We start from the raw sequence: 21,053 nt of genomic DNA on the forward strand, positions 1-21,053 counted from the left end.
CCGTAACTTAACCTTAACTCACCTACAGCAACTATTTCTCTTCTATCTCTTTGCTAATCCCCCTTTGAATTGGCCAATTCATAAAGGTTACTTAGCTAGTGAAGAGGGAGTGCTCGACAACTGATGACGATGGGGCTGTTTAGTTGAAGTTGCTTGAGCAATCAAGCGTCCTTTAGGTGCTTATGTACAACGTGCTAGCTTGACTATGACTACGAGCAGAGTGCGATGTGTGGCAAGCTCTACCTCCCTCACAGAATGGTAGGTTGCCAACTAATAATTAATTACAGTACTAAATACAGTTAGACTACATCATGATATGTACAGGGTGAATCTAACAAATTAATCTTAGTTTTAATCAAACTAAAGTTAACCCAAATATTCTCTTTAACTGTGTAAATATCCTAATTCCACATCTGCTTTTCACGAGTATCTTTTCATCCTCGCCACGTCATCTAACGCGCAGACGCTGTTTAGGTCAGTGGAAAATTCCATATAATTACATGTGTTTACAATACAGAGTTGTCCACGAGAGTTAAACGCAGTAGCATTTAATTTAACAATAACAAAAATTATCAAAGAGAAGATAATTTCTCGGTTATAAAAACCGCTTGAACAATTGACAATGGTCTCTAGTTTTCCTCTGTTTTTAATCAAGGATGACTCACACAAAATGCAGAGAGAGCAACTGCTCTAGGGGAAAATATCTCCCACACTGGAGGAGTATTATTGAAAAAAAACCTACCCCCAGGGGGCAGGGAAATAATTATACAGTACCCGACTTCCAATCCTCCGCAACTCTACCTTCCTCCCAAGCCAATCTGCATATCTTCCATATCCATTCTACTGATATTTCTCCCCCATGCTTCAGCATTTCACCACACACTCCATGAATTCCTGGGGCTTTACCCATTTTGACTTTCTTCACAGCTTTCACTTCTTCCATCCTACAGACCTCTTTCTCCTTTCTCACCTCCCTCCATCTCCCAGCCATTCCTCAGCCATGGGGAAATCACAGATAACATACAATACAAAAAATCAAGTACAGGTATACCTCGATATACGATACCCTTAGATGCAATACCCTGGCTTAACGGTGGGGGTAGAAATACCACCATACCTTGCCTAATCATGGCCAAACCCTGGTTTAATGATGGGGTTTGATTTTTTTTTACCAATTTTGATGTTATTTTACAATAAAATTGCGTTTTTAGGTACGGCATGGTGGGATAGGGAGGTTAAGAGAGCAGTGGAGGAAAAGAGGAAGAAGTGGCTACATTGGTTACAGGAGAAGGGTTCAACTGATATAAGAAATGAATATACCGAGAGCAAGAAGCACGTAAAGAGACTAGTGAAGAGGAAAAAGGAGGTAAATCATGATCTAAGAAGAAAAATGAATGCAAACTACTGCTACCGCAAATTGACTTTGGACCACAAGGTATTAAGAAACACAGAAATCATAGTGTATTACAATATTTGTTCATGAAATACCAGTATGGATCAGTTGGGTCAAGGATTGTGTGGGTAAATTTGAAAGTTAGAATACAAATGTGGGCGATTGTGTGTGTGTGTATGCGCCAACGCAAGATCGTGCTAGAAGAGTGAGAGAAGAGTTCTGGACAAATGTGGAAGTGTGCATGGAAAAGTTTAGAAGGAATGAGAGAGTGTTTTTGATTGGTGATATGAATGGTAAAGTTGGGAATGTGAAGGTGGATGGAATAGTTGGTGAGTGGGGTGTGCCTGCTGAGATAGATGAGAATGGGAGTGCGTTAGTGGACATTTGTGCTGGGAGGGGGTTGGTGATAGCCAATACCCTCTTCAGGCATAAAATGATCCACAGGTATACATGGCGAGTGATGAGAAGGGTGGGTGATGAACTGAATGAAAGGAAGGCAATGATTGATTATGTGTGTGTGGATGAAAGGATGCAAAGATGTGTAATGGATGCAAGAGTTTAAAGAGGCTGGGGGAGTGGACTTTCTGACCACTACTTGGTGGTGGCCAGAATTAAAATTCAAGTAAGATGGAGGAATAGAAGAAGGGAAAGACGAGAGGAAGGAGTAGTTGCAAGGAGAGTGGAAAGGTTACAAGAGGATGAGAAAAAGGCAGAGTATAAGAGAGAAGTGGAGGTACGATTGGGCAATTATGAACTGGAGCAGATGGGAGACGTGGAAGGTGTGTGTAGGATATTTACAGAAGAAATATGTGCAGCATGTGATGTGGTGTGTGGAAGGAAGAGAAGACGGAGGGGGGTGCAAGGAACAGCGTGGTGGACTGAAGAGGTGAAACAGGCTGTGGCACAAAAGAAGAAAGCATACAATGAATGGATGAGAAATAGGGGCGTGGAAGAAGTAGAGAGGCGGAAGAGAGAGTTATATGTAGAAAGAAAGAGAGAGGTGAAAAGATTAGTAAGAGAGAGTAAGAAGAGAGTGGATGAGGAATTTGGAAGGAATTTGAGTGTAAAGTGGAGGGACTGTAAGAAAATGTTCTGGAAAGAGGTGAAAAGAGTAAGGCAGGGTGGAAGTGAAGTTAGCAGGGGAGTGAAAGATAAAAATGGTAGATTACTAGTGGAGAAGGGAGAAAAAGTGAGCAGATGGAGGGAACACTTTAAGGAATTGTTGAACGTAGAGGATGGAAGTAATGCGAGTATAAGTGGTTGGGGAATGGCTGGGAGAAGGAGGGAGGTGAGAAGACAGGAAGAAATCAGTAGGATAGAAGTTGTGAAAGCAATGAAGAAAGTTAAATCGGGGAAAGCCCCAGGAATTGATGGAGTGTGTGGTGAAATGCTGAAGCATGGGGGAGAGATAGTAGTAGAATGGATGTGGAAGATGTGCAGATTGGCCTGGGAGGAAAGTAGAGTCCCGGAGGATTGGAAGTCAGGTATAATTATTCCCTTGTAAAAAGGAAAAGGGGAGAAAGAAGTATGTGGTAATCATAGGGGCATTTGTCTTCTTAGTATAATAGGAAAAGTGTATGGTAGGATACTTATTGACGGAGTTAGAGAAAGAACAGAGAAATTAGTTGGAGAAGAACAGGGAGGCTTTAGGAAGGGAAGAGGTTGTGTAGATCAGATATTCATTCTTAGATCTTTAGTGCAAAAGTTTCTAGAGAAGGGAAAGAAGTTGTATGCAACTTTCATGGATTTGGAGAAAGCATATGACAGGGTGGATAGACAAGGATTGTGGAAAGTGTTAAGAATATATGGAGTAGATGGGAAGTTGTTGAATGCTGTGAAGAGTATGTACGATGGTGCGAAGGCTGCAGTGCGTGTGGATGGTGAACTAAGTGAATTTTTCTCTTTGAAAGTTGGTTTGAAACAGGGATGTGTCATGTCTCCATGGTTGTTCAATCTGTACATGGATGGGGTAATAAATGAGGTACAAGGTAAGGTAGTGGATGTTGGAGTGGCCCTTGTGAGAGAGGATAGTGTCTGGAAACTCCCTGTACTGTTGTTTGCAGATGATACTGTGTTGTTGAGTGAAGACGAAGGGGAGCTGCAAGGCTTGGTGGATGAGTTTGGGAGAGTGTGTAAGAAACGGAATCTAAAGGTGAATGTAGGGAAGAGTAAAGTGATGGTCTCTGAGAGAGGTGAAGTCAGTGAATGTATAGCGAGGTTGGATGGTGAGGAATTGGAAAATGTGAGTACGTTTAAGTACTTGGGTAGTGTGATGAGTAAGGATGGAGGTTTGGAGGGTGAAGTGCTTGAAAGGGTACAGCAGGGAAGAAAGGTTGCTGGTTCTTTGAAAGCAGTGATAAGAAACAGGGAAGTGAGCATGGAAGTGAAAAAGTTACTACATGACAGTATTGTGATACCAACTCTAACGTACGGAAGTGAAGCTTGGACGTTGTTGGAAGGACACAAGTCAAGAGTGAGACCAGTGGAAATGAGTTATTTAAGAGCAGCCTGTGGAGTCACATGGAGAGACAGGCTGACGAATGCGGATATAAAGGAGCGTTGTGGTGTTGATGTGGATGTGATAGGAAGCGTTATGAGGAACACACTGAGGTGGTTTGGCCATGTGGAGAGGATGGAGGGTGAAAGACTGACGAAGAGAGTGTATGTGAGTGAGGTGGAGAGGGGAAGAGGGAGGGGGAGGCCGAGGATGAGATGGAGGGATGGGGTGGAGAGGTATATGAGAGAGGGGGATGTGAGTTGGGAGCAGGGCAGTGAAATGGCGGGGGACAGGGCGACTTGGAGGCGATTTGTTTGTGGCCACCCCAAACGGGATTGAGGCGTCTGGCAATAGATAGGTAGATAGATAGAAATACCATTCATTAATATGAAATCATGTTTCCCTTGTTTTTCCAGACCAGTTGGATGCGTTTTGGCATGGAATCACTTAGATCTCTAAAGTAATCTAAGGACATTTCTTTGCACGAAACATTTATCAGTTCAGTCTTGAGGTTGTCCAGATTGGGTGTCTTCTTCTCTGCTATGATTTTCTTCATCTTTGCCCAGCAGCTTTCTATCAGACCTAGATCTGGATTGTTGCCAGGCAAGTCGAGGACTTCAATCCGATTATCCTGAAGCCATTTTGTCACCTTTCTTGATTTGTGACATGGACCTGAATCGTGCATGAAAAAGTCGCACCCATGAATAGCAAAAAAAAATTTAACAAATGATCTTTCAGAACTTGAATGTACCGGCCGTCATTCATCATGAAGTTCTTAAGAAGAAAGTAGAGGCCTTCCATTCCCATTTTACCTGAGAAACACCCCCATACCTTTACTGATTATGGGTGCTTAACAGTCAGCACCATGTAAGCAAGGTCATACCGACTATGGGGGGCAGGGAGACGAAACTTGGCAGAACGCACCTGGAACACTTGCAATGTGCTTTCATCGGACAACATAACTTTTCTTCAATCATCTGACGTCCAATGTGCATGCTTCTTGGCAAACTGAATGTGCTGCTTATTCATGTGGTCAGTGAGAAGAGGTTTCTTGGCTGCGGTGCGGCTTGGCAAACCCAGCTCCTTCTGCAAGCAGTGTTAGATAGTTCAACTTGAGATGTCTTGTAACCGCTGGGGAGGCATTCTCTTCAACTCTGCTGCTGTCAGTCAAGGATTCTTGATTACTTCCCTCTTCAGAAGCGTATCTGTACTTCTGGAAGCTGTCCTCTTCTTTCCACCACCATGTTTGTGCTCTGGTACGATATCAGGTGGCAGGTCGTGCGCTGCAGCAAGAATCTTCATGATGGCTGACTTTGCGCATCCAGTACATTCACAAATCGTGTTGATAGGGACATTATCCTGCCTCCATGCAAAGATATGAACCCTCTCATCCCTTGAGCTGTACTTTCCAGGCATGACAAATCGACTCTAGGAAAATAACAGGGCAAAGTAATACATACGAAAAAAGAGGGAGGTGCAAGCTCGGAGCGATGGGAACATATACTCCCACTTTAGCTTCTGGGCAAGCACTGACGTGCTGAGTGTTTCACCACCTCCCGCCAACACCAGAGGAGTTGCCAGTTACTTCTTGCCCAAAAAATTCACTTGGTAGAGGTGGAAACACAAAGCAAAGACAGACAACTCTCCCATAACAAAGTCAATTTGCGGTTGGTGTACTCTGAAAATAAGAAGTTACAGTAAAACCTTGATATAACAGACTTCAATAGATCGGAATTCGCTTTCATTAGAACTGAGGAGCTACCGAACTAAATTCCTATATATCGGAGAAAGTTCGATAAAACCAGACGCGGTCTGGACTGCCTGACCATCTCAGCTATGTTCACCACAATAAGGTAAATTAAAGACATGTCTATCAGTGTACAGTACAGTATTATTATATACATTATACCATTTGATTATTGTAGTGAAAGTATAATACAGTGCAGTATTGTGATGGTAATGAAAACAGTTTAAAAATCATTGGTGCAATCCAGAGTAATATCTGCTATACTGGAAAAAGTCCGAGTTAGCAGGGGGAAGTCCGGATGCCACTATTATTGGAATTTCGCTCTTTTCAGTGAGGCTTGGGCCCCAATTGGTCCATTATATTGAGGTCTTACTGTACTCTGGAATGAGATGCAGAAATGTAGATGTGAAAGCAGAAAGAAATGTGAAGAAGATGTGAAGGATGCAGGTGGTAGACTATTAATCCATGGGGATGAAGTAAGGACCAGATGGAATGAATATTTTGAAAGCCTGAGGAATGGGAAATAGAGAGGGCAGAGCCACTGTAAACTTGATTGGTTTGGGGGTTATGCTGAGAAGGTATGCAATGCCAGGAAATGTGACACTTGCACAGGTGAAAAGCACTGTGAAGCAGCTGAAAAATGGGAATGCTGCTGGGGTTCATGAGGTGTATGCAGAGATGATGAAGTGTAGTGGAAAGAGTGGAATGAAGTGCTTGTTGGCAATATGTAAGAAGGCATGGATGAATGAAACTGTGCCAGCAGGGTGGAAAAAGGCTGTGATTGTACCCCTGTACAAAAATAAAGGTGAGCGAAGTGACTGCAAAAATTTTTGTGGCATAAGTTTACTGAGTGTGGTAGGGAAGGCATATGAAAGAATTATTACAGAGAAAGTAAGACAGAGATCAGAAGTCATAGTGAGTGATGAACATGGTGGCTTGGGAATTGCCGGGGGTTATGTGGATCAAATATTTGCAGTGAGACAGATAGTGGAGAAGGCTTGTGAGAAGGACTATAAGGTGTTTATGGTATTAATGGACCTGGAAAAGGCATATGACAAAGTAGACAGAGAAGGATTGTAAAAAGTTTTGCCAAGGTACGGTGTAGATGGTAAGCTGCTAGGTGTTGTCAAGAGTTTTTATGACGGTAGTGAAGCATGTGTAATGGTTAAGGGACATTTAAGTGAGTGGTTCACGATAGGTGTGGGCGTGCGACAAGGTTGTGTGATGTCACCATGGTTGTTCAATATATATATGGATGGGGTGATGAAAGAAGTAAAAACATGAGTAATGGAGAGGGGGATGGTAATGAATGGTGATGTATGGAATATCTCAAATTTATTGTATGCTGATGATGCAGTACTACTTGCAAATACCAGACAAGAACTTGGTAGACTAGTGCAGAATTTTGCTGACGTCTGTGAGCGTTGTGCCTTGAGAGTAGGTGTAGAAAAGAGTAAAGTGATGGTTATTGAGAGAGAATACAACTCCCAGTGCGATGTTACAGTGAATAGAGAGAGACTGGAACTGGGGAGTGAGTTCAAATACCTTGGTACAGTGATACAATCTACCTATTTATAGCCTGACGCCCTAATCTCGCAAAGGGTGGCCACAGACAAAACGCCCCCAAGTCGCTCTGTCACCCACCATTTGACTACCGTCCCCCCAACTCACTCCCCTCTCCCTCATACACCTCTCAACTCCATCCCGCCACCTCATTCTCAGTCTTCCCCTCCCTCTCCCTCCCTCCACTTCACCTACATACACTCTCTTAGCTAGTCTTTCATTCTCCATTCTCCCCACATGTCCAAACCACCTCAGTGTGTTTCTCCTAATTTTCTCAATCACACCAACATCCACTCCACAACGTTCCTTCACTTCTTCACTTGTCAACCTGTCCCTCCACGTCACTCCACATGCTCCTCTGAAGTAACTCATTTCCACTGCTCTCACTCTTGACTTGTTCCCCTCTAGCAAGGTCCATGCCTCGCTTCCATACCTCATGGTAGGGATCACAATACTATCATGCAGTGACTTCTGAACTTCCATACTCACCTCCCTATTTCTCATCACTGCTTTCAGTGAACCAACAACCTTCCTTCCCTGCTGTACCATTTCAAGCACCTCATCCCTAAAACTTCCATCCTTACTCACCACACTACCCAAGTACCTAAATGCACTCACATTCTCCATATCCTCACCATCCAACCTCACTGTGCATTCTGTAACTTCATTCCTCTCAAACACCATAACTTTACTCTTGCTGACATTAACTTTCAGATTCCTCTTCCTGCACACTGTCCCAAATTCAGTCACCAAACCTTGCAGCTCCAATTCATCTTCACTCAACAATACTATATCATCAGCAAACAGCAACACCGGAATCTTCCAAATGTTGTTTCATTCACTGAACACATCAACATACCACACCCTGTTTGGTGACTTTACCTCCTCATCACTTCTGTTTGTTTCTTGCTCTGGCGCCACGTAATCTTTGTCCTCCACATCATCATTGATTGGGGAATCATTCTTGCCTTTAATTTCGTACCGTGGCGCGATATGTCTTTACTGGCCAGGTCACTGCTAACAGGTGAGTTGCCGAAACAATGGTGTGTGTGTGTGTGTGTGGGGGGGGTCTCGTGGGGTAAGGCTGTGTCCCCCTTGGCGACAGGTAGAGTAAGGTGTCCCGCATCTATGTACCAAAAATCACGCGCAAAATTTGAAAATTGTGGAAATGACGGACCTTGCAATTGCAAAACGTATGGATAGATTATCGGGATTCACCATGACAAAACGTTGCAATATATCCATATGTTATTGGGACACGTCGGGTTAATGGTATGAAAAACAGGCATGTCAGATGCTCAGGATCGGCAATACTGGCATTTAGTTTTTATAGTATGGCCCGTAGCCTGATCCCTTGTTTGTTGAAGCAACTGCTGAGATGGATGCTGTGGGAAGCGGACGGAATGGTGAAGGGTGGAGTCATCAGTGTATGTGTAGATAGGGTTAGATGTACGGCTTAGAAGGTCACTGATGAATAGAAGGGAGAGAGATGGTGATAGGACAGAACCCTGAAGAACATCACCAATGGTAGTCCGAGAAGAATGGTGATCGTTTACAACAGCAGCTATAGAATGACCTGAAAGGAAGCAGAGAATGAAGGCGCAGATAGAAGGACAAAAATCGTAAGAAGACAGTTTGGAAATTAAAGATTTATGCAAGACTTGATCAAAAGCCTTTGTGATGTCAAGTGCAATGACAAAGCTTTTGCCAAAGTCGTGAAAGGAGTATTACTAGGAGTCGGAAAGGAAGGTGAAGAGATGGCATGTGGAGTGTCCCTGGCGGAACCTATACTGGCAATTTGAAAGGTTATGGAACAGTACTATATTTATTTTTCTTTTAATTAAGAATAGATCCAAAACTTTAGAAATAAAGTATGTTAAAGGAAGTGGGTGATAATTACAGGATTGAGAATGGTCACCCTTCTTTGGAACAGGCTGAATGACAGCAAACTTCCAGCAAAACGGAAAGGTACAGGTCGACAAACAAAGTTGAAAGGGTTTACTTAGACAGGGTGTAGGCAAAGATGCACAGATCTTGAGGACAAAAGGAGGGACCCCATCAGGCCTTGTCAGTACAGAAGCAAGTAATGGCAAAACATACATCAACTGAAGAAATTTTAATCTCAGTCATAAGGAGGTCAGAGGAGGGAAGTGATGGACGAGCAGCACTAGAATCATCTAATGGAATTAGCTAATGAAATTTACCAAATGAAGATATATCATATTCACCAAGGGGTAAGAAACACAGACTTACCAAGAATGGTGATTCATCACACTCACGATGCAGAAGACTCCATAACACAAGGAAGAGGAATGTTCCATTGTAGAATGTGAATGCTGCTGTGAAGCACCCACTGAAGCTGCTCCTGGAGTGAAAAAGATTTTGTGAAGACAGAGGAACAATCTTAAATAAAAACATTTCTCTTCAGTACTGGTATTATTCATTCTAATCACCTGGTGGCTTCCAAGTAACAAAATAATTATAATCTCCAAGGTACTGAATGTGTGCAATTGGTCAGAGATATAGTAACAAAGAACATTATTTCACATCACAGTTCTTAACACAAGCAAAATATGAAGATTTAAGTCCCTCTGGAAGCATACATAAACAAATATCTTAAAAAACAGATAATAGTAACAACATAGCTATTAGGGTTTAATGAACTACAGGTATAGTATATAAATTACACTTAGCTTCAGCAATAAAATACAAGGCATGCAGTTAGGGTCTGGCAACTTAAAACATTATACAAAAGCTACAAAGACTATACAGTGCAAAACACTTGGTGAAAGGAATTAACACTGTCATGTAACACGTGACAAAGAAAATAAAAATGCACACACACACACACACACACACACGCACACACACAGGCACTGTCAAAGTCAACACGTCTGTCTCCTTGCTCTGCGCTGGCCTCCCTTAGCAACAACTGGCCACACCTAAGCAGTATCTTTATATGAGTCAAGCTCTGTACTAGGTTAAACTAAATTGTGTTCTATTATAGTTGTTTTAACAAAAGTGTTGTCCAAATAACAGAACACAGCCAATTAGTGCAGGAATGCCCTAATCAAGCTTCAAGTTGTTTCGTCAATTCTACTTATAGGAGATGCATACCTATAAGTAGAATTTTTTTTTCTCAGTAATACCACAAGATGACCACCATCTTTAGTAAAGCGAATATGGAAGGAGTTAAGAAAAGGGAAAAAGGTAGAAAACAGGATGATGATTTATACCAGGAACTGGTTGAAACGGAAACATTTAACAAACTTGTAGAGAAGGTAAACAAATTGGAGAAGGAATATCAGAGTGAAATGGATGAAATTAACCCTCCTGAGCATGATGTTTCGGCAAGATTTTGGCGCATGATTTTACTCCACCTGCCTCTCCGCCAGCCCCCTCGCGCACCTATGAAAACATGTATTCCCGCCATAGTTTCACCATCCAAACATATATATATTGACATAAAAACTACATCATCTTATTTGCTGATGTTTGTTCTAGCTGATATGCATTAAAAAGAAAAAAGAAAGAAAAAAAAAAGAAAAAAAGAAAAGTATGAATAGTACATTTGGCCGGTATGAATCAACATTTTGGAATGTCAATCTCACTTCCCAACATCATAGCTTGAATGTTTTCCGTCATACCTCAAATTGTTATCAGATTTTTAGAAAGAGAATTTCATCAGCTTTCTAATAAAGTTTGTGGCTTCTTTATACGATTTTTAGTTTTTGAGAAAATGCTAAAAACTAAAAGTAATTTCCTACAGGGAACTGGTTTTTTGCTCAAGGCACTCTAGCGCCAAAATTTTCTTGCAGAGGTTGTTTTTATTTCATGGGCTCTCTCATAGTATCCACAGATTTTTCATGTGCCTAGTTTCCGAGTAAATCGCATAAAACCGCTGGGTACCTACGCCCATACTGCACTTTCATCATGCGCGCAAAGTAAATGTTATATTCTCGCCTGTGTAACAACGAATTTTGATCAAAGATGTTACATTGTTATTTCATGTACATATGTAGAATTTTATGTGCTTTATCATGGTTCTTTCAGGAAGTCGAAACGTCCATTACTTTTCGAGTATATGGACAACAAAGAACAATATAACTCCTAGCACGCTGTCAATTTTACCTACCTCACCCACACCAACATATTTTGCTTCCTAGGTTTATTTTGTTTTATTCAAAGTATACATGTAAAATATCATAAGCATTTTTATAGTGCTCTCAGAAATTTGACATGACCACTAGTCTTTTTGCTAGCTACTGATACTGAAGCTGTACTTATGTCCATCTCATATGTATATGTAATAAACAATACTTCTATCTATCTATCTATCTATAGCCCGACGCCCTAATCCCGCAAAGGGTGGCCACAGACAAAACGCCTCCAAGTCACTCTGTCACCCACCATTTGACTCCCCTCCTCTCAACTCCATCCCTCCACCTCATCCTCGGTCTACCCCTCCCTCTCTCTCCCTCCACCTCACCTACATACACCCTCTTAGTCAGTCTTTCATTCTCCATCCTCTCCACATGTCCAAACCACCTCAGTGTATTTCTCCTAATCTTTTCAACCACATCCACATCTACCCCACAACGTTCCTTCACTTCTTCATTCGTCAACCTGTCCCTCCATGTCACTCCACATGCTCCTCTCAAGTAACTCATTTCCACTGCTCTCACTCTTGACTTGTTCCCCTCTTGCAAGGTCCACGCCTCGCTTCCATACGTCAGGGTAGGGATCACAATACCATCATGCAGTGACTTCTTAACTTCCATACTCACCTCCCTATTTCTCATCACTGCTTTCAGTGTGCCAACAACCTTCCTTCCCTGCTGTACCCTTTCACGTACTTCATCCCCCAAAGTTCCATCCTTACTCATCACACTACCCAAGTACTTGAATGCACTCACATTCTCCATATCCTCACCATCCAACCTCACTGCACACTCTGTGACTTCATTCCTCTCAAACACCATAACTTTACTTTTGTTTACATTAACTTTCATCTTCCTCCTCCTACACACTGTCCCAAATTCATTCACCAAACCTTGCAACGCCCATTCATCTTCACTAAACAATACTTACTTGTGTAAAATACAGAAATAGGTCAATATACATATCAACAAAATATGGATAACTCAAATCATCCAGAGGTGTTGAATTGCTGGCAGGACCTTGAGGGGTTTGAAAATGAGTTATGTACTGTGTGTGTGTGTGTGTGTGTGTGTGTGTGTGTGTGTGTGTGTGTGTGTGTGTTCTTACCTAATTGTTCTTACCTAATTGTATCTTTACAGGAATGAGTCAAGCTCGTACTGTCCCGTGTCTTAAACCATATTTATCGTACATATCATTAAATTTGTGAATTGTTTTGGCACACACTATTTCATTCGGTAGTGCATTCCACTGATCAATTGCTTGGTTTGGGAAACTGAATTTCCTTACGTCTTTATCACCTCTCTTCTCATGCAGTTTTTTGCAATGTCCTCTTGCTGATGCTTCCCCATATGTTAAGTAATCATTTATGTCTATTTTCTCCTTCCCTGATAGGCATTTATATAGCATTATCATGTCACCTCTTTTCCTTCTCTCCTGTAGTGTTGGTAAATTCAGTTTATTTAGTCTTTCTTCGTAGCTTAGATCCCTTAAGCTTGGTATCCATCTTGTAGCAGCCCTTTGAACTTTTTCAATCTTGTCTATGTGTTTCTTGAGATGAGGACTCCACACTACTGATGCATACTCCAAGGTTGGTCTGATGAATGATGTTATTATCCTTCTTAGCATGTCTTCATTTATGTATGTGAATGCTATCCTCATATTTGCAAGCAGTGTATACATGTTCCGTACCTTCTCGTTGATGTGGTCAGCCGAAGATAGTCTGTTATTGATAATCACACCTAGGTCCTTCTCTCTTTCTGATGTGAGCAGGGTTTTATTTCCTAACGAATAATCCCAATCAGGTCTTTTCCACTTTTACCAAACTTAATTACATGACACTTGTCCACATTGAATTCCATTTGCCATGTATTACTCCATTCATGAAGTTTATTTAATTCTTCTTGTAGCTCTTTACAAAAGTCTGTGTTAGTAATTCTCCTTTGTATTTTTGCATCATCTGCAAACATATTTAGATAGCTTTCATTTCCTGTGTTACTGTTTATATCATTTATATACACTAAAAACATGATTGGTGCCAGCACTGAACCCTGTGGTACTCCACTAGTCACTTCTTTCCATGATGAGTAGTTTCCCCTTAGTACTGTTCTCATTTCTCTTTTTATGAGAAAATCTTGCATCCAACAAAACAGTTTGCCTTGAATTCCTCCTTGATGGTATAGTTTCCATAAAAGTCTTTGGTGTGGTACTGTGTCAAATGCTTTCTTGAAATCTAAATAGATACTGTCCACACATCCTTCTCTCTCCTGTATTGTGTCTGTTACTCTGTCATAGTAGCTCAACAGATTAGTAACACATATTTTTCCTTTTCTGAAACCAAACTTTCCCGTTCTTCTAGATGATTTACCCAAGCTTTTCTTATAAGCTTTTCTAATACCTTGCTTACAACACTGGTCAGTGATACTGGTCGGTAGTTGAGTGGATTTTGTCTATTCACTTTCTTGAATAAGGGGACAATATTTGCTTTCTTCCAAATACCAGGTAGTTTACCTTGACTCAAGCATTTCTTGAAAATTAAAAATAATGGTTTACTTAACTCCTTTGCACATTCTCGTAGCACCCAACATGAAATTTCATCAGGACCATTTGCTTTCCCTCTGTCTAATTTACTTAACTCCTCCTGTATTACTTTTTCTGATATTTGTATATCTGGTAGTATGTGTGGACATGCATGTTCCACATAGTCCCTCTCAAGATTTTTTTCTTCTGTAAAAACTGATTCGAAATTCTTATTTAGTCCTTGGCCACCCTGTCTGGGATACATGGCATCTGGCAATGGATGGATGGATGGACAAATATCTTTCTCTTGTGTATAAGTGATTCCCTCGTCCGTAATGGATTGTATTATATCTTTTACTTCTGATGTAGCTGTAAAATAGCTTCAGTTGATCACTACTTTTATTTATTATATCCTCCTCAAACTGTTTTTGGGCTTCCCTTCGTATTCTTGTATAATCGTTTCTTGCCTGTTTGTAATTATTATATGCCCTTTCACTATAGTGTGTTCTGTATCTATTCCACAACAAATCTCTTCTTTCTTTTGATTTTTTACATTCTGTATAGATCCATTTCTGTATTTTCTTATCTGCTTCTTTGTGCTGTGGGATGTACTTCTGGACTCCTATTTCATAAAATTCAAAGAATTTTTTATATACAGCATTTAAATCTTGTCCTCTAAGCTCATTTTCCCAATCAACTTCTAAGAAATACTTCTTTAGGTCTTGATAATTTCCCTTTTTATAGTTTAGGCTCTTTTTGTAACTTTCATTGCTGTTAACTATGTCATATGCTACCCTGAAGTTGCAATTTAGTATTGCATGATCGCTTTTGCCGATTGGAGGGTGATATATTAAACTGTCAATATCATTTTCTTGCCTAGTAAATAAGAGATCTAGCATTGAAGGTACATCGGGTCCTCTTTTTCTGGTGGTTTCCCTCACATGTTGCGTTAGGAAAAACTCTTGCACGAGATCCAGGAGCTTTTGGTCCCAACAGCTTTCTTGGCTAACTATATCTAGAGTATTCCAATTTATATTTGTATTAAAATCTCCACTTAGTATAATTCTTTCCGATTTCTCTTCCATTTTATGTAGTAATGCTCTTAAACTCTGAATAGTACTCTCTGCCAGGTCCTCATATTCGTCTCTTTCCCATGTGTTTGATCTGGGTGGCATGTACATATTGGCTACAATTACTTTCCCTTCAGATGTGTTGATCTCTACTGCAATCAGTTCTACTTGTGAGGGTATATCTAGTTTTATTTCATTGACTTTTAGATTTTCTTTAGTTAATATTATAATTCCTCCTCCTTTTTTTAAGTTTCTATCTCTTCTCTATATATTGTATTCCTCTAAGTTTAGTATATCATTGGATATCCTTGGCGTTAATTTTGTTTGTTAGGCATTTTATATGTGGTTCATTTTCTCTGACATAATCATTCATCTCTAATAATTTAGATACCATTCCATCCACATTTGAGTACATCAACTTTATCATCTTGTTTATATACTTGTTATGACATGGTTCTACTACCTTCCTCCCTTTTATTCCCTCCTGTTTATGTACCACTTTCATACCTGCAATCCTATTACTTTGTAAAAAATTGTGTTCTTCTCCTCTTCTGATCTTCCCTCATTTTTTGTTTTTGCTTCCTCCCTCTTCTCTTTCAGTAATTCCAGTTTCTCTTGTGTTAGGCATTTTTTTATCCATACATTTTTGAACTCCTCTTTTTCCATAAGATTCTTTGCATTTTCTAGTATCTCCTCCACGGTGTTTACACTCCGGAAAGTTACCTTTAGAGGTCTTGATTTGCTTTTCTCATATTTCCCTAACCTTTTGTGTTCCTCTATGTCTTTACTACAGATTTCCTCTGATACTTCTTTCAATAAGCTCATTACATTTGCCATCTCCTTTTTGTCTCTTGAGATCTTGTTTTTTACTTCTTCCTCTTCTATACCAGTGATTACTTTAGATTTGTTGATATCTACTGAATCGCTGACTAACTTTGGATTGTTTTGGATTATTCTGTTCACTTCCTTTTTAATGTTTTTTTCTTCCACTCTTGTTTCTAAGTCTTTCTTTACTTTCACCATTTCAGCATACGTTTTCCACATCATTTTTGTAGCTTTGCACAGCTTCATTCACCTGTGTTATCTTCTCCTAAATATCACTGCTCTGGTTTATCAGACTGCTTACTTGCCTAATTGTCTCTGTATCATTTTTGAACTCTTCCATAATACTCTCGTGGTTGACTACGGTACTTGCCATTTCACTCATTTTCCTCCTAAGTGTACTCAATTCCACTGTTAGTTCACATATGGTTGTGTCTTTCTTGTTGACCTCCGTTCCCAGTTTTTCTATTTCTTCCTTTTGCAAGTGCATCTGCTTCTTTATTTCATCAATTTCATTCTGGAAAGCCATCTCCAGTTTGTGTACACGTTCAACCAGTCTATTGTGAGTCTCCATTTCAACCAGTTCTTGGTGGAAATCATCATCCTGCTTTCTACATTTATCCCTTTTCTTTTCCAAATTTGCTTTACTAAAGTATGTGGCCATTTTGCAATACTAAAAGCACAGAATACTTACATTCCCTGGGGCAGTTGTAGTTTAAACAAACATCAGCTGACTGAGCGCATTCTTTCGCTACTCGGTTCTCTACTCGGTGCACTATATATCGTCAATCTCATAAAGAAACTGCCTAAGTCATTTTTTAGCAATTTCTGGATTTTTGCCTAAATCAATTCTTCATCATGTGTTGCACCTATTGGTATAGCTGTCTTTGTCAGGTCTAGGCTGTGAGTGGTCTAAAATGTGCCTCAAGCTTCTGCCTAAGTCATTGAAAATTAAGAAAATGAGACATTTTTCTTTCGATTTCCCAAAAAGTAAAAAAAATGACTTAGGCAGTTTCTTTATGAGGGTGACGATATGTATATTTCACACTAAGCCATACGCAATATAGTACTATAACAATTATTCCATTCCAACCTCCTCTATTATTCCCTTCCCAACCCTATGGCATATGTGACGCCTGTTCGCTTACCGACTATGGCGTATCTCATGGCGTATGTAACGCCTTTTAAGGTGGGTCAATTATTTCACTAATCCAGGCACTATTTGTTTCACACAATATAAGCACTGGCTTCACTATACAGGTAAAATATTCACATCATTTGAGCCAGGGTGAAGCAGAGTGGCAAACCCCGCTATAGCAAACATGACTCCTGCCTCTAGGCCCAATGGCTGATAAAGGGACCCAATGCTTTACGAACAATATATGTGTGTTCCAAAGACACAGTCACTTCACAATACAGTAATCCCTCCACTATCCGACGTAATAGAGCCAAAGGCATGTCCGGAAAGTGGTCCTGTCCGGATAGTGGGCACCAGCCTCCTGGACTTGTACTTACAGAAAAACACCTATACAACTCCCTCTGGACATGCATAGCACCTATTTAAGACTCAAATCACACCAATAAGGGACATAAAAGACTGAAATAAATGCAAAAGAACCATAAAATGAGGTTTTTGTGTTAGGCTTATACAATATTAAATATTCCGGGTACTTACAAGTCCCTGGCTCCTAGACTGGTAGTGATGGACCCCAACCTAGCCTAACTCAAAAAAACACCTCCCTACTGCACATGCATAGCACCTAAGACCTTATTCACACCAATAAGGGACAAAAAAGAGTGAAATGAAGTCTTAGAGGTAAGTACAGTATGGAAAATACAGTAGAGTACAGTATGAAACATTCTGCCTACTTACAGCAAGTCCATGGCCATCTCGATGAATAAACGCCTCCTCTCAGACTCTGACAGTAAGAAGGATTTCCTGAAGCACTTGCAGTACACTGTTCATGAAGCCTTGCCCTTACCTTAGTCATTCGCACTCAGAAGTCCGTTCTCTTTACACTGCGCACTCGTCTTACTTATGCTCCATTGTAATGTAATAAGTGTTGCACTCTGCACTTTAAGTCTTTCCACTCATAAAACCATTTTCTAAACAAAACACACTCAAGTTAATTTATGTCAATTTTACAGTCCAAAAATTATTTGTCTTTTCACTCAGATTTCTAATTTCTTAACAATACTGTGTGCACTGTTTTTCTTTCACTGCACAACACTAAATTCCCGTGTGGTCTAATGGAGAAGTTCTTGCCATTTAATCACTGTCAGAGTCTGAGAGTAGCATAGGGAGGTGACCTAGGGGTGCGTCGCTGGGTCGTGGTGATGGCGTACCCAATGCAGACGACTCTGAAGATAGGCGCAAACTCACGTCGAGCGGTGACTCCACCGTGGCTGATGTGCTGGGCTGTGGCTTGGAGCATGAGGGCCTGTCTTGGGGAGGCAACGGAGTGGAGCCAGGGCTGGGCACAGAGGGGGTCACGGGCCTGAAAAAACTGTCAATCGTTGATTGACGCAAGGACCGACGATTGTGACGATTAATGATGTGCTGCCTGAAAGCACGCACTTCCTCCACAAGTCCCAAGGACCCCATCTCCCTGTCGCAGTCCGGGTGTTCCAGGTAGTCCAGAACGAACTCTAGGTGTTCCCGGAATGCGTTCAGCTTGGGGATGGCTGGAGTAGTGTCATGCTGAGAGGAGTCCGCATCATCGTCGCCGTCCTTGTCGGAATCTTCAAACAGGGTACTGACATCTGCAACTGAAGATGCGATCTCAATATCTGACAGGGTCTGATACCCAGGATCGCCCTCGTCGTCATCCAACCACTCATGCACTTCGTCCACATCAACATCATCCCCGTGCGCACGTAGACATGCATGGCAGTCATCCACGCCGAAACCTAGGAAATTGTGCTCCACATCCGTTCCGAGAAGCAGACGAGACCAACCATTTTCTAGAGTCTTGACAGGGATTTCCTTCCATGCTCTGGCCCAGTTGTGAATGGCAGACTTGATGTTGTCGCGGCGAAGGTTTTCCAAAGTCCGCTGGCCTCGCGTGTCCCGTCCCTCCCTGCGCTCGTCCTCGTCCTCGAGAACAACCATCACTTCGTCCAGGAACTTCTATCGGTATAGCCGCTTCGTTGCCACGATCACTCCTTGGTCCATTGGTTGGATGAGAGCAGTAGTATTAGGTGGCAGAAACATGCACTTAATGCGGCCATTCTCAGCCACCAACTCCTTGTTGCACGGGTGAGCAGGTGCATTGCCGAGGAAAAGGAGGGCCTTTACCTGGTCGCGTGGGAATCCCAGGTTCTCCGTTTGGTAATGTATGACCTCCTTGATGAAATGGCGGTGGAACCAGTCTTTGAAGATGTGGGCTGTGAACCATGCCTTTAAGGAATGGTACCAGACGACAGGAAGGACATCCATCACCCCACGAAGAGATCGAGGCTCCTTTGCACGGCCAACTATACTTAACCCCTTAACCGCGGGGCGTCACTTTCGTGACGCTTGGGAGCAAGGGATCATACAGCGGGGCATCGCTTTTGTGATTCTGTGTTATTTTGAATTCATCCGGGCTTCCAAGTGGGGGCTTGTATCATCTATCAGTACTGACAATGTCCAACACTAGTCAGCACTCCTAATCTCATCTGTACTCCCATCCATTGTTGACAATTTAGCCATTTCTCCCCGTTCTTGACTCCCCTCCCTACCCCCCCTCAATTACCCTATCCTCTCGCCTGCCCGGCCGTGCTACGCTAAGTAAATCTTCCCTGGAATTTTTCACTGATTTCATCCATTGAAATAAGCCCAATGTCCTATTCTTATACCAAATAATATATACAAGAAAGAAATAAGGTAAGTGAGAGTGCCAAACACCTGGAATTGGCTAATTATCACCTGACAACACCTCACGTGCACTCGTTCGCTAATTTTCGCTGTTTTTTTTCCCCTTGAAATATGCCCTATAATCTATTTTCGTAATAAATATACATGTAAGGAGAGAAGGGAGAAGCCTAAGTGATATTTACATTCACCTGGAACTACCTAATTTATAATGTATTGTCTAGATTTCCTGCCAATCATATCAGTGCTAAACAAAGAGGTTTCAAGATCTAACATTGGTAGCTCTGAAAATATATCTCCTAAGTAGGCCTCTAATCTATTTTCGAAATAAATATACATGTAAGGAGGGAAGGGAGAAGCCTAAGTAATATTTACATTCACCTGGAACTACCAAATTTATAATGTATTGTCTAGATTTCCTGCCAATCATATCAGTGCTAGACTTAGCTGTTTCAAAAAGTAATATTGGTAACCCTGAATAACCCCTTAGCAGGCCTCCACGCTAGCCCTCCGTTATCAGGTTACTCTCAACTTCCGAAGTGAGAGTACGTATGTTTCTTCTTGCTGACTTCAAGGCCTTTTTTCACCCCCATGCAAATGGACCTGTGACCTTTACCCCCTACTAAACCTCGTGTGGAAAGAGGTAAAGGGCTGACAATTGATAAAAGAGTGACTACGATCTTTCTATTGAGTAAAACAGTGCAAGTGGAATTGTAAATAATGTGTAAACAGCAAGTGAAAGTAATGAATGTAAATATACGTGAACAATGGAAAACAGTTTTATAAGTTATTTCAAGTGACAGTGCATAACACAGTGTAAATAAAATAGAAATGTAAATAACGTAAATAAAATAGAGAACGTAAATAGAAATGTAAATGAGTAGTATTATAAGAATACGAGTATATACCCTAGGAGTAATGAAAGTGAAAGTTTCACTCTAGCATGTCTGAATGCTATGAGTTATGAGAGTGAAGATGAAAGTGACATTCACTCTCAATGCCAGTATACAGGACGAGAAAGTGAATGCTACGTATTTTACTGAAAGAAATTGAATCCCTACAGTGACAATAAACTAATACTACTGAAGGAAACTTATGAATAAAGACTGTAGATATATATAAGTGTTATATAGTAATAGAAATATAAAGTGTGAGGGGTTTTATGAATAATAAATGACAGACTACTAAGAGCGAACTAGTGCCAGTGCGACGATCAGACGCGCTCGTAATTTCCATTGCTTTCACAGTGTTTTTTTTTTTAGTATGGATCCCAAACTACTTGAAAATTGTAGAATAGTGTTTATAGTGTTTGTATCTGGCTGTGGTAATCATATTACGGGTTGTCGGGAAGTGTAAAGTGGAGACTTCGTTACCCTACTTCAGAGGTCTCCACAAGTCCTACGGTAACTGACGAAGGCTCAACAATC

At 41.1% G+C, this 21,053-nt stretch overlaps 1 protein-coding gene across 1 annotated transcript in view; it reads right to left on the minus strand.

The window, feature by feature from the left end:
- LOC145404472 (type-1 angiotensin II receptor-associated protein-like) overlaps positions 1-21,053 on the minus strand; it is a 209,271-nt gene that overhangs the window by 110,829 nt on the left and 77,389 nt on the right. The window contains exon 3 of the mRNA XM_080276009.1: positions 9,454-9,565. Within this exon, the coding sequence (XP_080132135.1) occupies positions 9,454-9,565 (112 nt within the window). The remainder of the gene's footprint in view (positions 1-9,453; positions 9,566-21,053) is intronic.

This window comes from Coenobita brevimanus, chromosome 63, assembly GCF_032717465.1.
Source record: "Coenobita brevimanus isolate Jiangsu-jjx chromosome 63, ASM3271746v2, whole genome shotgun sequence".
NCBI lineage: Eukaryota > Metazoa > Arthropoda > Malacostraca > Decapoda > Coenobitidae > Coenobita > Coenobita brevimanus.